The sequence below is a fragment of the Glycine soja genome, chromosome 8 (assembly GCF_004193775.1).
Source record: "Glycine soja cultivar W05 chromosome 8, ASM419377v2, whole genome shotgun sequence".
NCBI classification, from domain to species: Eukaryota; Viridiplantae; Streptophyta; class Magnoliopsida; order Fabales; family Fabaceae; genus Glycine; species Glycine soja.
In genome coordinates, this window is record NC_041009.1 from 18,588,350 (window position 1) to 18,602,762 (window position 14,413).

The window sequence follows — 14,413 nt, forward strand, 5'->3', positions numbered from 1 at the left end:
ACAAATAATTTCCGCTAAGCATGGGTGGGCTCTCTTCAAGCCCAGCTGTGCTTCGCTAAAATCCTTCATTTTGTGAAGTAAAAGAGGCATAATTAAGACATCAAAACACATCTAAATTCAAAACAAATAGCACATAACATGTGATCGCATCATGAGGAACAAAATCTCTCAATCAATTTCTAGAAAACATGCAAGAATCAAGAATTCCCAAATTTTGAGGTTTCTAACATTCAAAGCCAAACACTCAGTTAAACCATCAAATTCGCATCAGGGGATCAATTAACCCTTCGAAGATGAGGAATTCATAGTTATCATTATACAGATAAAATTAAAAAGCATAAAGCATCCAAAAATTAACCCCAATTTGATCTTCTAAGGATTCCTACACATGTTCATTCTAATCTCAATTGTGATAAACTCATCCCTTACCTCTAAGCGGGTTCACATGTGTATTCTGACAGTCATAGTGGCGTCTTTATTGATTCCCTAACATTCCTCAAGATTTTTCTCTGGTTGCTCTGCTAGGGTTTCCAAGCGTTAGAAAGAAGGAAAATGAATTAGAGTCTCAATTTCACTATCTTCATGCGAGGGGAATTTCTATCTCTAATGAAATTATTTCACAAATCTCAATGGTGGGTATATGCAGAGATGAGTTCCAAAAGTGGTATTCAAATTTCAGGATGATCCAACGATTAACGAGTCTATGATCATAGTTTTATTGAGATATGTTTAGCTGTATATGGGGAAAAGAGAGGGTTTTGGGAGAGAAAGAAGGGAGAACGAATTTGGGAGGAAGAAATAGCGTAGAGACGCATCGTAATTATAAAAATTGAGCTAGTATGTCTCCATTTATAACTAGAATAGTCTGAGCATATTATTTACTCTATTTTCCTTATTTTTATTTTATAAAAAAGAACTTTATTTTACTCTTTCGTTAAATAAATAAATAATCAATTAAAACATCTCTTTATTTTCTAAAATATCATTTTACACTATCTATTTTCTAATACTATGCAACCCTTATTTTAATTAACCAAAACTCTTTCTTCTCATTTATTTAATTTCTAAAAACTCTATTAATTTTTAAATAAAACTTTTTTATTTATTTTACGAAAAATGGAGTGTTACAAAATACAACTTCTGAATCAATGTGATCCATTGATAAGTGTCATATTTCAGTTATTTTTGGGATTAAAATGCTAGCACTTATCTTTCGATCGTAATAATTTTCTTATAAACTACCCTTAAATCTAGTTTATATATATATATATATATATATATATATATATATATATATATTGAATATTTACTAATATTTTTGTTTAAATATGAAAGAATCATCCATGATTTTATAAGTTTTGATGATTGTTTGTTAGAACAAGAAACAAAGTAAAAAAAAAAGGCAATATGGTCATTTTCCCTAGATTTTAGACATGCAGTCGCCCAGGCTAGCAACCAGCTCGCCTGGGCTAATCAGATTTCTTCAGCCATAAGCAACACACTCGCTTAGGAGAGCTACAGCTCGCTTGGGCAAATTTCTCTGCACCTTTTGGCTCTTTTCTATAAATAGCCATGTCTTTGAAGCTGAAGAAGATCCAATTGCAGAGAAAATGTGAGAAGATGAGAAAGAAGAAGAAGAAAGTGGAACCTGGACACTGCAGAGTTGTGACCGTGGATCAAATCCTTTGTCATTTCTCTTTTTAGTCTTGTGCTGTACGTAATGATCAATTAATTTTTCTTAAGGATTAGATGTAATCTTTGTACCCTTATGTATCCCTTTTAATATTATATATGTATGAATCTTTTCTACTCATTATTGGTGATTTCATTCTACTCGTAATGCATGATTCTATTTGATCATTAGTTTCATGAAATTGGATTTTAAGTTTGACTAAAAAGTACTCTTAGAATTTGAACTGAATGAAGTTATGAAGTTACTCTTTACGTTACGTTGCTAGGAATATAACATAACGTTTTGATTGCAAAAATCATGAGATTAAGAATATAACAATTACTTTTAATAAAAAAGAATTTAATTTCCTATACAAAATATATTACCTAATTAAATTATCCTATCCAAATAAACTCTTAGAGTGTGTTTGGATGGAGGAATTTAAAATTCTGAGAAATTTTAAATTATAAGAATTTCAAATACTTCAATTGAAATTCTTTTATTTTCAAAATTTTGTATTTGGATAAAAAAACTTAAAATTATGAGGATGAAAAAAAATGAATGAAAAAAAAAAGATATGATTAATGTGCTAGTTGTACGTGTTCCTCTACGTTCTCAGACCCGATCGATGTTTCACAACCTCAGACGATGTTTCTTAAAGAAGACGGTAAGAAGAGAATTTCAATTTCTTACCTTTTAGAAGGAAATTGAAATTCCAGATTTTTAATTGTTTAAAATTTTGTTTTAAAATTCCAAAAATTTAAATTCTTCTCAAAAGAACATCCAAACAATGAATTCTAAATTACAGAAATTCAAATTCTCTTATAAATTATTTTTCTCAGTTAAAATTCTCTATCCAAACATACTCTTATTGAATTGAAAGATGATTAATTTTGCTTTGAGGTTGGGAGATGGCTCAAGTAGTTTTTGGTATTCTGATTGGTTTGAGGGCCGGGTAAGAAGCTTTGTCTGGATGTTACATATGTTACTATTATGATCAGCAGTTACAGATTCGTGAGGTCTTTAGGGTGGGGAAATGACACTTGGAGCAATTATTTTCTCCCGTTCCTAATGATATATGCTAGAAAATTCAAGATGCATGTCCATTTGCATATGCATGATAACGTTCTAGACTTGCTAACTTGGGAGCCTTGTCTGGCTGGTAATTATACTACCAACCCTGGTTACAGGTGGTTGGTTGAACAACAAGTTGGTCACTCTCTTTCTTCATAGAACTGGCTCTGGAAGGCTCATCTTCCAGAAAATATTAAAGTCTTCTTGTGTCAAGTGTGTAATAAAGCTCTTCCGATCCTACTTGCAAGATGATCTCAGACCGCCATATTTCAATTTCTTCCCCCTGCCCTAGGTGTAATCATGGTGAGGAAGCTTCATTGCTCGAATGTGAGGTTAGTTTGACAAGAATTAGGTATCAACTTTGCTTGTCTTAGTAATGTTAGTAATATGGCTATTGGTGAATGGGCTCGAATCATGCTCCACTAATTTGGAAGTGTGTTTGTTGTGGCTCTTTGGGAGATCTAGAAGTCCAGAAATGCTCATATTTTCTCTATCAAGAATATCCCTCATTTATAGCCCATCATACAACTTCTCTTTTGAACATTATTGGAAGGGATCTCCTTCTAGATTTTAGAGGATGCTCCAGCTTCTATGCGTTTGGTTCTGGACTCTAATGACAAGGATGTGAGCTACTTGAGAGTGTAGTTTATTTGTTTTGTTTCCTTTTGTTTTTTTTTTCTTCATTCACAAAAAAAACTATCACAGATTGGCTGTGAAAATTAAAAAAAAAATATTTTAGGAATTTAAAAACTAAAAAAATACAAATTTTAAAGGAAATAAAAGATAAAATTCAAATCTAAAGGAATACTAACATTTTTTTAAATATAAATCACAAATATCCACGTGCTTGGCGGTGAATATTAACATATTTAGTTTACCTAATATTTAAAGGTTAAAAGTATATATTCTAATTTCTAATCGATTTTAAAGATTCGTGGCAAGCCTCACTCTACCGTGGAAACTGCGCACGTAAAAGAAATCACCAGTGCGTGAGTGTGAAGATTGAAGAAGCTCCCTCCCATTCAGAGGTAGGTCTGCGAGAAAACGCAAAAGTCATCAATAACGAACCCCATTTCACCCAATTTTTCATCATACATATATCGTATATCTCACTCTCTCTCTCTCTCTCTCTCTCTCTCTCTCTCACTTTCTTTCTCACATTTCGTAACTTAGGGTTTTCCAAATTCCAATGGCCGAAGTCATGAACGTGCCTCCCGAATCCCTCGACAAATCCCCTTCCTCCTCCGCTCCCCCTCCGCCTCCGCCTCCGCCGCCGCATTACCCTCCCCGGCGAAGGGACCGGCGAGACGACAGGGATTTCGATCGCCCTCCCAACCGCCGCGGCGATTACTATGACCGGAACGCGTCGTCCCCGTCGTCACCGCGAGACAGAGACCCGCTGCCACCGCGAGACAGAGACCGAGACAGAGACAGTGACCTCAAGCGCCGCCGCAGCCCCAGCCCTCCCCACCGCGAACGGCGGCATTCTCCGCCTCGACGCTTGCCTCCGCCGTACAAGCGGTCGCGCAGGGGCAGTCCTCGCGGCGGGTACGGACCTGATGATAGGTAGAATTTGTTCACATTGTGTGATTGTGAGAATTGAATCTCATATGTTTGGTTGTGTGATTGTGAAAGTTGAATGTCATATGAGTGATTTAGCTTTAGCTACTTGCTGTGCTTTAAGAATTTAGATGTTTCTGTAAGACTCTGGAAAATGAAGTCAATTGTGTGTTAAGCAACGGGTAGCTGCTATTTGGTACAAATAACTTTTTGTTGAAAGTGTTACTAATCATTTTTTAACTGATCAGAAGAATAGGTATCTGATTGATGTGAGTGAGGTTTTAAATTGCAATCGTGGTCATGGTTTTGTCACAATCATTGATATTGCCAGAAATTGGGGACAAATGTTACTGATATGACTGCAATTGCTGTCTTGTAGACTTCAAAAACCTCGGTGTTGCCACTGAAATCAAGGCCGTGAGCTGTTTTTTAAAACCTTGGATGTGAGAAAAGGTTATTTTAAGAGAGAAATGTTTCCGAGGGAGAAACTTATATTTTCGTGTGTTTTACAAAAAGCTTCTTCATGCCTTTCAACATTTTCCTTCTATGTTTTACTTGATGTTGTAATTCTTGTTTTGTTTCCAACCGGCTGTAGTCTCACCATTTTGAAGAGAAAAGTTTGTGTTAATCTGATAAATTTTCTTAGTAATGTTTTGTTAGAATCTTGAATTTATTGTAACTTGGTGTTGCTTCTATGAATGGTGTATAGAAGTCGTTGTTATTGAGATAAAAGTGTTTGTGTATCTTCTGTAGTTCTGTTGTGCGCTGAATAATATAAATTACACTATTTTGACATGACTAGCCGAGGACGAGTTTTATATATGAAGTGATTTAGTGTTGTTTATGGTCTCAGCATTTAAATTCTCTCTGAGACACCTAAGACATGGTAGGATATTGTTCTTTACTTCTTTTATGTTATAATGGAAAAATCATAGTGATAGCATGCTTAACATGTTTTTGTTTCTCTCTGCCACTTGAACTTAGTTCCTTTACTTCTGTTTCCTCACTTTATTACCCTAAATTATACTTCATGCTTTATCCAAAACTGTTTTTAATATTTTCTTCTTTAACCTTGTCATCTGATTACAGCAGACATGGATATGATTATTATGGTGGTTATGAACGGGGAATGGGTGGAAGAGGTGGTTATGCAGATGAGAAGTCCTATGGCAGGTTTGGGCCACGTTCTTCAGGGGGGTATCAAAATGGGATTTCCGGTATGTCAGTAGTTGCTAATAAGTACTTGGACTTTTCCTATATCCCATAAATCCCATTTATCGCTGGCATTTTTATTGTTATTTTTTCAACTAAATTATACTCATTATCTCCCTATTTTCAAATAAAAAAAACATAGTTGCATAATAATTTATGATTTTCTTGTTCTTAGTTTTCATGATTTCTTTATTGCATGTTGCTATGGTATGTGTTGAATTGGTACTATTTCTCTTGAGCAAGTCATATTCTTTTCAACTCATTTCCAAACTTAATTCAGAAACCACTGTTTTTCACATGATAATTCCTTTGTTATAATGACATGCATATGTATTGTCCATAAATGAAGCAAAACGGGCTTCACCATAGTTTTATTTTTGGTTGATATTGTTTCTCTGTTTGTTCCTTCCGCGTACCCCTCTTCTCATGTTTTTCAATTATCTTGTTAACAGCCTATTTTTTGTTTATAAATGTTGAACTATGGTTATTCACATAACTGAAGAACAGAACATCCAAACTCTTACATTGTATCAGCATTAAGTGTCAACATTTTGTTTTTCTGATAAAGACAACATACTGTTTATATGCTTCTATGTTTTTTATTTCGGTAGTTACCTTTCGGCTTTTGCAGGTATAGAATCCAATCGTGGTTACGGAGACATGCCAAGTGGTGGTGCACAAAGGTCAGCTTTGTAATTTTTCTATTATCCAAATCTAATTAATAAATATTGCCTGCCATTTATAGCAGTTCTTGTCCAACTTAGACAAGGAATTTGATTGGTGTTAAGATAGTTTAGTGTGGAAAGATGGAAGACATGCCAATATACTCCCATAAATGATGACCTTTCAGTACATGAAACTTGGGTTTTTTGAGAACTAGGCTGTTAAGGAGTTTTCAAATGCTCTGGTAACATGTTTACTGAACATTTGAAAGGGCGGGTGACTACAGTTGAAACAATTTGACTAGGCCAAGATGAGATATCCCTATTGAGATTATGGATCCTCTACAATAGATTTGGTATCACTTATATATAAATGGTTAAAAATAGAATAAAAACAAGGTAGCATTCTTCTAAATTTTAGGAAAAAACATAACTGGAAATGAAAACATAAAACAAACCAACCAGTCATTTTTTTTGGGTTACAACATCTCCACTGTCGAATTCTCCATCTCTTTTTGTTTTAGCCTTATCATAGTTGACATTCTTAAGATTTTCTTTGTACTTTGAATGAAGGAAATGATATATAACAGGAAAAGTTCTTACTGCATCCTTCCATGGTTATATTAGCCTATGGCTTGAAACAGTACTTTTTTCTGCATGAAATTTGATAAAGCCACATAAAACTACCTTTTCTTGACAGTTTGCCTGTCTTGATCAGTTGATATCCAGTTTAAGCACTATTGTTCTGGACCAACTATATAAATTTGCAAAACTAAATTATTTAACAGTTTTAGAAATTTTCGTAACTGCTTTTACTTGTAATTGGAATTCACCTTACCATGTTATGTTTCTGGGAATTCCCCAAGTCAAACCATTGATCTGTACTGCATGCTGCTACTAACTTTGCATGCACTTCGGGACATTCAAAAGTAATATTTTATTACCTTCAATAGAGTTTTTCAGCATGCCGTATTTGAACACACTTTATCCAGTTCACCTATAGTGAGAACCTTATTGTTGTTGATGGGAGCGGTTACTGAGACTCATTTGTCAGCCCAATGTTTAATATCTTTGTTACTGATCTGGTTGGCTTTTGGTGTAGAAACCTTGACTTTGAATTGCCTTCACAAAATTTACCCTAATTAAAGCTTCAGGTTTTGATTTTAGTTGCCATTTTTGTCCTCATCAACTACTGGTGCATGAACTGTTGCTTCAGCTGTAGAAACTGACAATTCTTATCCATATTCCTTAAGTTGTTACCTTTCTGATCCTTAACTTTTGGAGCACTCAGCACATTATTCATGTCTTTTTTTTTCTTTTTCTAATCTCTATTGACTGTTGTTTCCATTGTTGATTAATGCATATCCACTCATGTGACATTTTAGTGTCTTCAACTTTGAGCTTTCTTAGTAAATAGTGAAAGCAACACATGATTATGTTATTGCTTGTTAATGATTCTATATTCTTTATTTTACTCCATCAATAGATCTTTTTGGGAAAACATGTTAACATTATGAATTTGTGTGTCATTCTAGAGAGGGGTTGATGTCTTATAAACAGTTCATTCAGGAGCTTGAGGACGATATACTACCAGCTGAAGCGGAGCGTAGGTTAGTTCTGGAAAATAATATCTTCTTGTATCATGTCTAAGCGTTCAAGTAACTAATAATATAGGGGATGCTCGTTGACAAAAGACCTTTGACCAATTGATTTTCTAGGTATCAAGAATACAAATCAGAGTATATCTCGACCCAAAAACGAGCTTATTTTAATGCTCATAAGGATGAGGAATGGTATATTTTTTCTTCCTCCTTAAAATTGTAGTTCAATCTTTCAAATGTTTACTATGTAAAGCACATGTTACCATATTTTTTCAAGTTCAAGCAATCTAACGTTCTTTCCATTATTTGTTTTACTTTTGGATATAGGTTGAAAGATAAATATCATCCAACAAATTTGGTTACAGTCATTGAAAGGTGAGTTTTTGTCAAACTTCATTCTAATTAAGCATTGTATATATTGTCCTCTTAAATATTAATATTGATGGGTCATTTTTTTGTTTTTATTGTGGGATGGTTACTAGATAGGCAGGTGGATTGAAATATTTATCAAGATATCTAATTTGTAAAGAATATTTGTCTGGTTCATCATCTTATAGGAGGAATGAAAATGCTCGACAGCTAGCAAAGGATTTTTTGCTTGATTTACAGAGTGGAACATTAGAACTGTATGTCCTTGTCCTCTCTCTCACTTGCTCTCATATGTCTTTCTTTCTATCTGCCCTTCCTCTTCATACTTTCACTATTCTTCATATCAACCAATGATACATACTTTTGTATCACATTCAATGCAGAAATCCTGGTTTAAATGCCTCTATAAGTAAATCAGGGCAAGCTAGTGAACCAAATTCGGAGGAGGAAGCAGACACTGGAGGTAAACGAAGAAGGCAGGGTAGGGGATCCAATAAAGAAAATGATTTCTCAGCTGCTCCAAAGGCTCATCCTATCAGTACTGAACCAAGACGGATACAAGCAGATGTTCAACAGGCTCAGGCCCTTGTTCGCAAGCTTGACACAGAAAAGGGGATTGAAGATAATATTTTATGCATCAGTGATCACAATAGAAATGATGATAAGGCTCACAGTGCATCTGTGGCTCCCATAGTAATTATACGAGGCCTAACATCTGTTAAGGGTTTAGAAGGTGATGAGCTTCTGGATACACTCGTTACCTATCTTTGGCAGATTCATGGTGTAGATTATTATGGCATGATTGAGACTAATGAAGCTAAGGGCTTTAGGCATGTGAGACCGGAAGGGACAGCGCATGAAGTAGTAGCAGGTAAATCAGGTTCTGAATGGGAAAAGAAACTTGACTTATTTTGGCAAGGAAGGCTGAATGGTCAGGATCCCTTGGAAGTAATGACTGCTAAGGAGAAGATAGATGCTGCAGCAATGGAAGTATTGGATCCATATGTTCGAAAAATTAGGGATGAAAAGTATGGATGGAAGTATGGTTGTGGAGCTATGGGCTGCACAAAGCTTTTTCATGCTACTGAATTTGTGCTCAAACATCTGAAGCTCAAACACCCAGAGCTTGTTGTGGAACAGACTTCCAAAGTACGAGAGGATCTCTATTTTCAAAATTACATGAAGTAAGAAATGCAAGTGGCTTCTTTTGTTTCGGAGTTCCTATTGCAAGTTTTGTTGAAATATCACTTATCGTGGCCTTTTGTTGCAGTGATAAAGATGCTCCTGGTGGAATGCCCATCATGCAGCAACCTCAGGTGGGCTGCTAATTTTGTGTACCACATTAGCATATACCTAGATAAAAGACATTAAATGATGCATGATTCGAAACAACTATCTTCATGGTTGTGTTGTGAGAATCTTTTTACATCTAGGTTTTGGTTTTGGTAGTTGTTTATCCGTGATTTGGCATTTTGGCAATCATTGTGGATAAATTCTGCATGACTTGCCTAATATTGAAGTTTTCAAAATTTCCTACTATGCTATTTGGCATGCCTATGAGTGTAATTAATCTGATGTATCACAACCCTTAGGATTTATGGCTTAGGTTCTGAGTTTCAGATTTTTTTTTTCAATTTTTAGAAGGGCAGGCCTTTAAAGCGAAGAGTTCTTGAGGGCCGATTGAGAGATGATCGTGGTAATCGACGAGACCATGACCAGAGTGACAGAATGAATGGAGATAGGCCTGATAATTCCCCATCCCATGAAGCCATGATGGGAAACCGTGATGAAACAATGTATGATTCATATGCAGGGCCAGGTGTACCGCCATTTGCCTCTGATATACCTCCTCCACCAGTGTTGATGCCTGTCCCTGGTGCTGGGTAGGTTTCCCCTTCCCATTATCCTTCCACTTCACAATCTGATGCACTTTTATATTTTAATAAGACTTGGTTAGTGATTAAATGCTAATATATTTTATAACACTACAGGCCTTTGGGACCCTTTGTTCCTGCTCCCCCAGAAGTTGCAATGCAGATGTTAAGAGATCAAGGAGGATCATCATACGATGCCTCTGGAAGAAAGATGCACTCTGGCCCTCCTATGGGTGGAGGATCATCAATAATTGCTGTTCCTCCAACTTTTAGACCAGATCCTCGGCGAATGCGAAGGTAAATGTTCTGCCTGAACCCTTGTTTACATATTGTATACTTGTATCTCCACTCAGTCCCTTCCCCCACTCAGTCCCTTCCCTCTCACTTCTGTGCTCTTTCATTTTGGAGTTCTCTCGAGTAGCATTATTTTTGTCTTTTTTCAGTGCACAGGCAAGGCAATTTTTATCTCCTTTTTAACTCTTGATTAGTATCACTTAAGTGCTCAGCAGCCTCAGCTTATTGGTCCATATTCTGATATTTTGACAGAGTGCCTACAAATTTATTTATTTTCTCTGTGCAAGGCAAATTCGTTATAAAGAAAAGTTCTTTCTTTTTTCTTTTTTTAATTATTGCCAGAAAATTAGGAAAAGGCACTTTGTAAATTAGCAAAATTCAAAAGCATGTCCTAGTTAACAAAAAGAATATTCCTGCCACAGATGAATGCAGATATCAATTTTGTATTTGCGGGTAAATGACTATTTTGGTCCTTGATTGTAAGTCGGTAACAATTTAGTCCCTGGAAGAACAAAAATTTTGATTGTCTTTGAATGTGTAAAAAGTACGATAATTATGTCATGCCATTAAGTTTCATAGGATTATTTTGTCATTAAGTTGTAATGTTTAAGTATCAATTTGATATTAAGTTGCAAAGTTTAAGTTGTAGGACAGGATGTAATTGTTGCAATTTTTTTGCATTCAAAACTAAATTGTTACCAATTTATACATTTGAGGACCAAAATTATCATTTTCCCTTCTATTTCAATTCTTGGCACTTAATAGATATGCTCAAGTCGTTATTTTTGTCTGTGGTTGACCTTTAATGATTTTGGAGCAGCTATCAAGATCTGGATGCCCCAGAGGATGAGGTCACTGTGATAGACTATCGGAGTTTGTAGGTTCATCTTTGGTGGCCGAATCTGCCATGGATACTTTGCTGGGGGATTTTATTCTGAGTCATGGGTGGATAGACTTTAAATTGTACTACAATTTAGATTTGATTTGATTTGTATATTTGTTGAACTAAATTTCCTTTCCATTATATTTTTGGGTGGACAATTTCCTGATTTAATAAAAAATGTAAAAGTGTCAAATATAATTTCTTATTTCATATATTATAAATTCCAGTTTTTTATTTAGTAAAATTCTTATGTCTAGTTTCTTAATTTAATTTTTTATATTCTTTATTTTTTTATTATATAGTGATTTTCACATACAACTTGTGATAATAGTTTATTTTTAAGGTTTTTTATATTTTTAAAATTTAAATTATTTTATTAATTATTAATGTTATTATTTTAAAATTAAATTAAATGAAATGGTAATAGCTATTATTGTTATGAATATACTTTTATCTTTAAATTCAAATTAAATCCTATTTTAATTTTAAGTTTTATTGCTTTTAAAATATTATTGTTATAATTAATTAATTTCAAATTTAAATCAAGCGAAATGTTATTTCTAAATGAATTTTGGTTTACCAAAAATATAATTTTAATCTATAAAAAAATCTTACCCACCCTATTCGTAGAAGTGAAAATGCTTGTATAAATATAATGAGAAAAAAATTATACACGGACTTTATAAAAAGTTTTACATTATCTAATTATAATTTATCAAATATAAAAAATTTATTTACTTTTATTGTAAAAGTCATATTAATATTAAATTATGATTGAAAGATGATCTAAAAATATTTTACTCTTAATGTATGATAATTGATCATTAAACACAGAATAATATCTATAACAATAGATAAAATAAATATTTCTTTTGTTAATTGTTTTTTATTGTTATATTTTAAAGATAATTATGCCCTTATTTATTAAAAAAAGTATACAAATTCAAGAAAGTTACACTAATATTTTTAAATTATAATTGATTGTTATAGAATGTTAAATTGATAAGTACAAAGTTCTTTTTTGTATACTTCCCGCAAACGAATTAATGGAAACATTTTTCCATTCAACTCCCCAAATATTTCTGTCTCTTTCTCGTTTTTCTTTCTGATTATGCTATAATTTATTGTTGTAAGAATAAATAAACTTGTAACAGTAAAACACTAAAAAACTCTTTCTACATCCTACTACAGTCTAGACTACAGAGGAGCCCGCCCTCTTTTTGGTTTCACGCCGCTAGAAAATTCTAGTTACCGCCTCTACAATATCAAAGGTCCATTCACACGGATCAAGAACATCAAATCTCATTGGTCCATCCACGCAGCCACGGATTCACAATCACAACGGTCCATTACTAACTAATCAACGCCTCAAATTCACCCTCTCCTCAACACAAATTTCCACTTCTTCCCGCTTTTTTTTTCTGTCACTCTATATATAAATCCTCACACGGCACACCGATCCCTCCAATCCCACTACCTCTCAATTCCGCGCTTTAACAACAGAAAGAAATCCACACATTTCCCTTTCAATGGCACGAACCAAGCAAACAGCGCGCAAGTCCACCGGCGGCAAGGCTCCTCGGAAGCAGCTCGCCACAAAAGCCGCTAGAAAGTCCGCTCCGGCAACCGGCGGAGTAAAAAAGCCGCACCGTTTTAGGCCCGGCACGGTGGCGCTGAGGGAGATCCGAAAGTACCAGAAGAGCACGGAGCTTCTGATCCGGAAGCTCCCGTTCCAGCGGCTGGTGCGCGAGATCGCACAGGATTTCAAAACCGATTTGCGGTTTCAGAGTAGCGCTGTTTCCGCGCTTCAGGAAGCGGCGGAGGCTTATTTGGTTGGGTTGTTTGAGGATACTAATCTTTGTGCCATTCACGCAAAGCGCGTCACCATCATGCCTAAGGATATTCAACTTGCAAGGAGGATCAGGGGCGAGAGGGCTTGAGGTTTTAAAATGTTTCGTCACCGCTAGGATACGTTAAAATAGGATCTGGTTCATGTAGTTTGGGGTTTTGGTGTATTTAGTCTATCGTGAGGGTTGGGATTGTTAGTATGAAGATGTGGAGTTAAAGATATCTGGCTTATTAGTAGTTTAGTGATTACTTTGAATTTGCTGATTGGGTTAATGAATTGAAAGGTTGATTGCAATGAATTTTGGCTTCATCTAATTCTTCTTCCATTTTGGTTTGCAAAATCATGCATTCCGTTTTGTATTATGAGGTTGATGGCATTTGCTTTAGCAATTTTAAGTGGTAGTTAAAATTTAATGAGTTTTTCATTACTAGACTAGATGACTGGGGAAAAGAAAGTCACTTCAGACTTCTATCTGTATTTATTTATTAAAAATAAGAGTAAAAAGAAGGAAATGAGGTTAAAAGTAAAAAAGAAAGGAAAGAATTAGGTTAACAGTATAGATTTAGTTGAGTTAATCCAATATTTAAACTAAGTAAAACATCAAACTAAGTGTACACCAAAATTGACTATAATAGTATGGATTTATATTTCATTTCTTTATTATTATTGTGATTCTTAATCGTCATATTTGTCTGAAGATACCAATCTTTCATTCACTCTAAGCGTTGCTATGACATGGTAAGTTGTCTTCACTCAAGTTTGCATCGGATCCAAGGTATTTCTCGTTAAAAAAAAAATCAGATTTCAAAGGCTAGTTGGAGATTTGAGTCGTTTGCTCCTATAATAATGTTATCTTGATAATATATATATATATAATAGTTAATTGTTATTTTGATATGATTTAATATATATAATTTCACCCTACTTATTTATTCATAACTATCTAATACGTGAAAAAATGATAAATTTTCTTGGTAATTTAATAATAATATTCAACAAAATAATTTATAATAATAAATAATTATATAATATATATAATTTGATTGTGCCAATGATTTTAATTTTAGAATATAAAATATAGATTAATAATATATTGGATCAATATGTTTAATTAGTGATCAAATGATTTTATCACTAATAGTGTGTTTGGATAGAGAATTATAAATTTTTAACTAAGAAAAATAATTTATTAAAAAAATAAAATTTTTTTAATTTAAAATTCATTATTTGAATATTTTTGTGAAAAATTTAAATTTTTAAAATAAAATTTTAAACAAATAAAAATATGAAATTTTAACTCTAAAAGATAAAAAATTAAAATTCTCTTATAGAAAAACTTTCTAAGACATTCTTGTGTTTCTTT

At 33.9% G+C, this 14,413-nt stretch overlaps 2 protein-coding genes across 5 annotated transcripts; both read left to right on the forward strand.

Annotated features, from left to right (window-relative positions):
* The first annotated feature begins 3,665 nt into the window (after positions 1-3,665).
* Positions 3,666-11,439, forward strand: LOC114422563 (serrate RNA effector molecule-like). Of its 4 annotated transcripts, none has more exons than XM_028388991.1 (13): positions 3,666-3,774; positions 3,920-4,312; positions 5,396-5,523; positions 6,150-6,201; positions 7,716-7,790; positions 7,899-7,973; positions 8,109-8,156; positions 8,339-8,407; positions 8,534-9,334; positions 9,421-9,466; positions 9,792-10,033; positions 10,142-10,321; positions 11,139-11,439. In XM_028388991.1, exons 2-13 carry the CDS (start codon positions 3,936-3,938, stop codon positions 11,197-11,199), a joined length of 2,154 nt encoding a protein of 717 aa, XP_028244792.1. In that variant the 5' UTR covers positions 3,666-3,774; positions 3,920-3,935; the 3' UTR covers positions 11,200-11,439. The 4 variants fall into 4 exon arrangements, with proteins under 4 accessions (XP_028244792.1, XP_028244793.1, XP_028244794.1 ...); XM_028388992.1 differs by having other exon boundaries at positions 5,399-5,523; positions 11,139-11,413; XM_028388993.1 differs by having other exon boundaries at positions 3,920-4,294; positions 11,139-11,413.
* A 1,212-nt stretch (positions 11,440-12,651) lies between these two features.
* Positions 12,652-13,373, forward strand: LOC114422564 (histone H3.2). The gene has a single exon (XM_028388995.1). It carries the CDS (start codon positions 12,731-12,733, stop codon positions 13,139-13,141), a length of 411 nt encoding a protein of 136 aa, XP_028244796.1. The 5' UTR covers positions 12,652-12,730; the 3' UTR covers positions 13,142-13,373.
* The last annotated feature ends 1,040 nt before the right edge of the window (positions 13,374-14,413 follow it).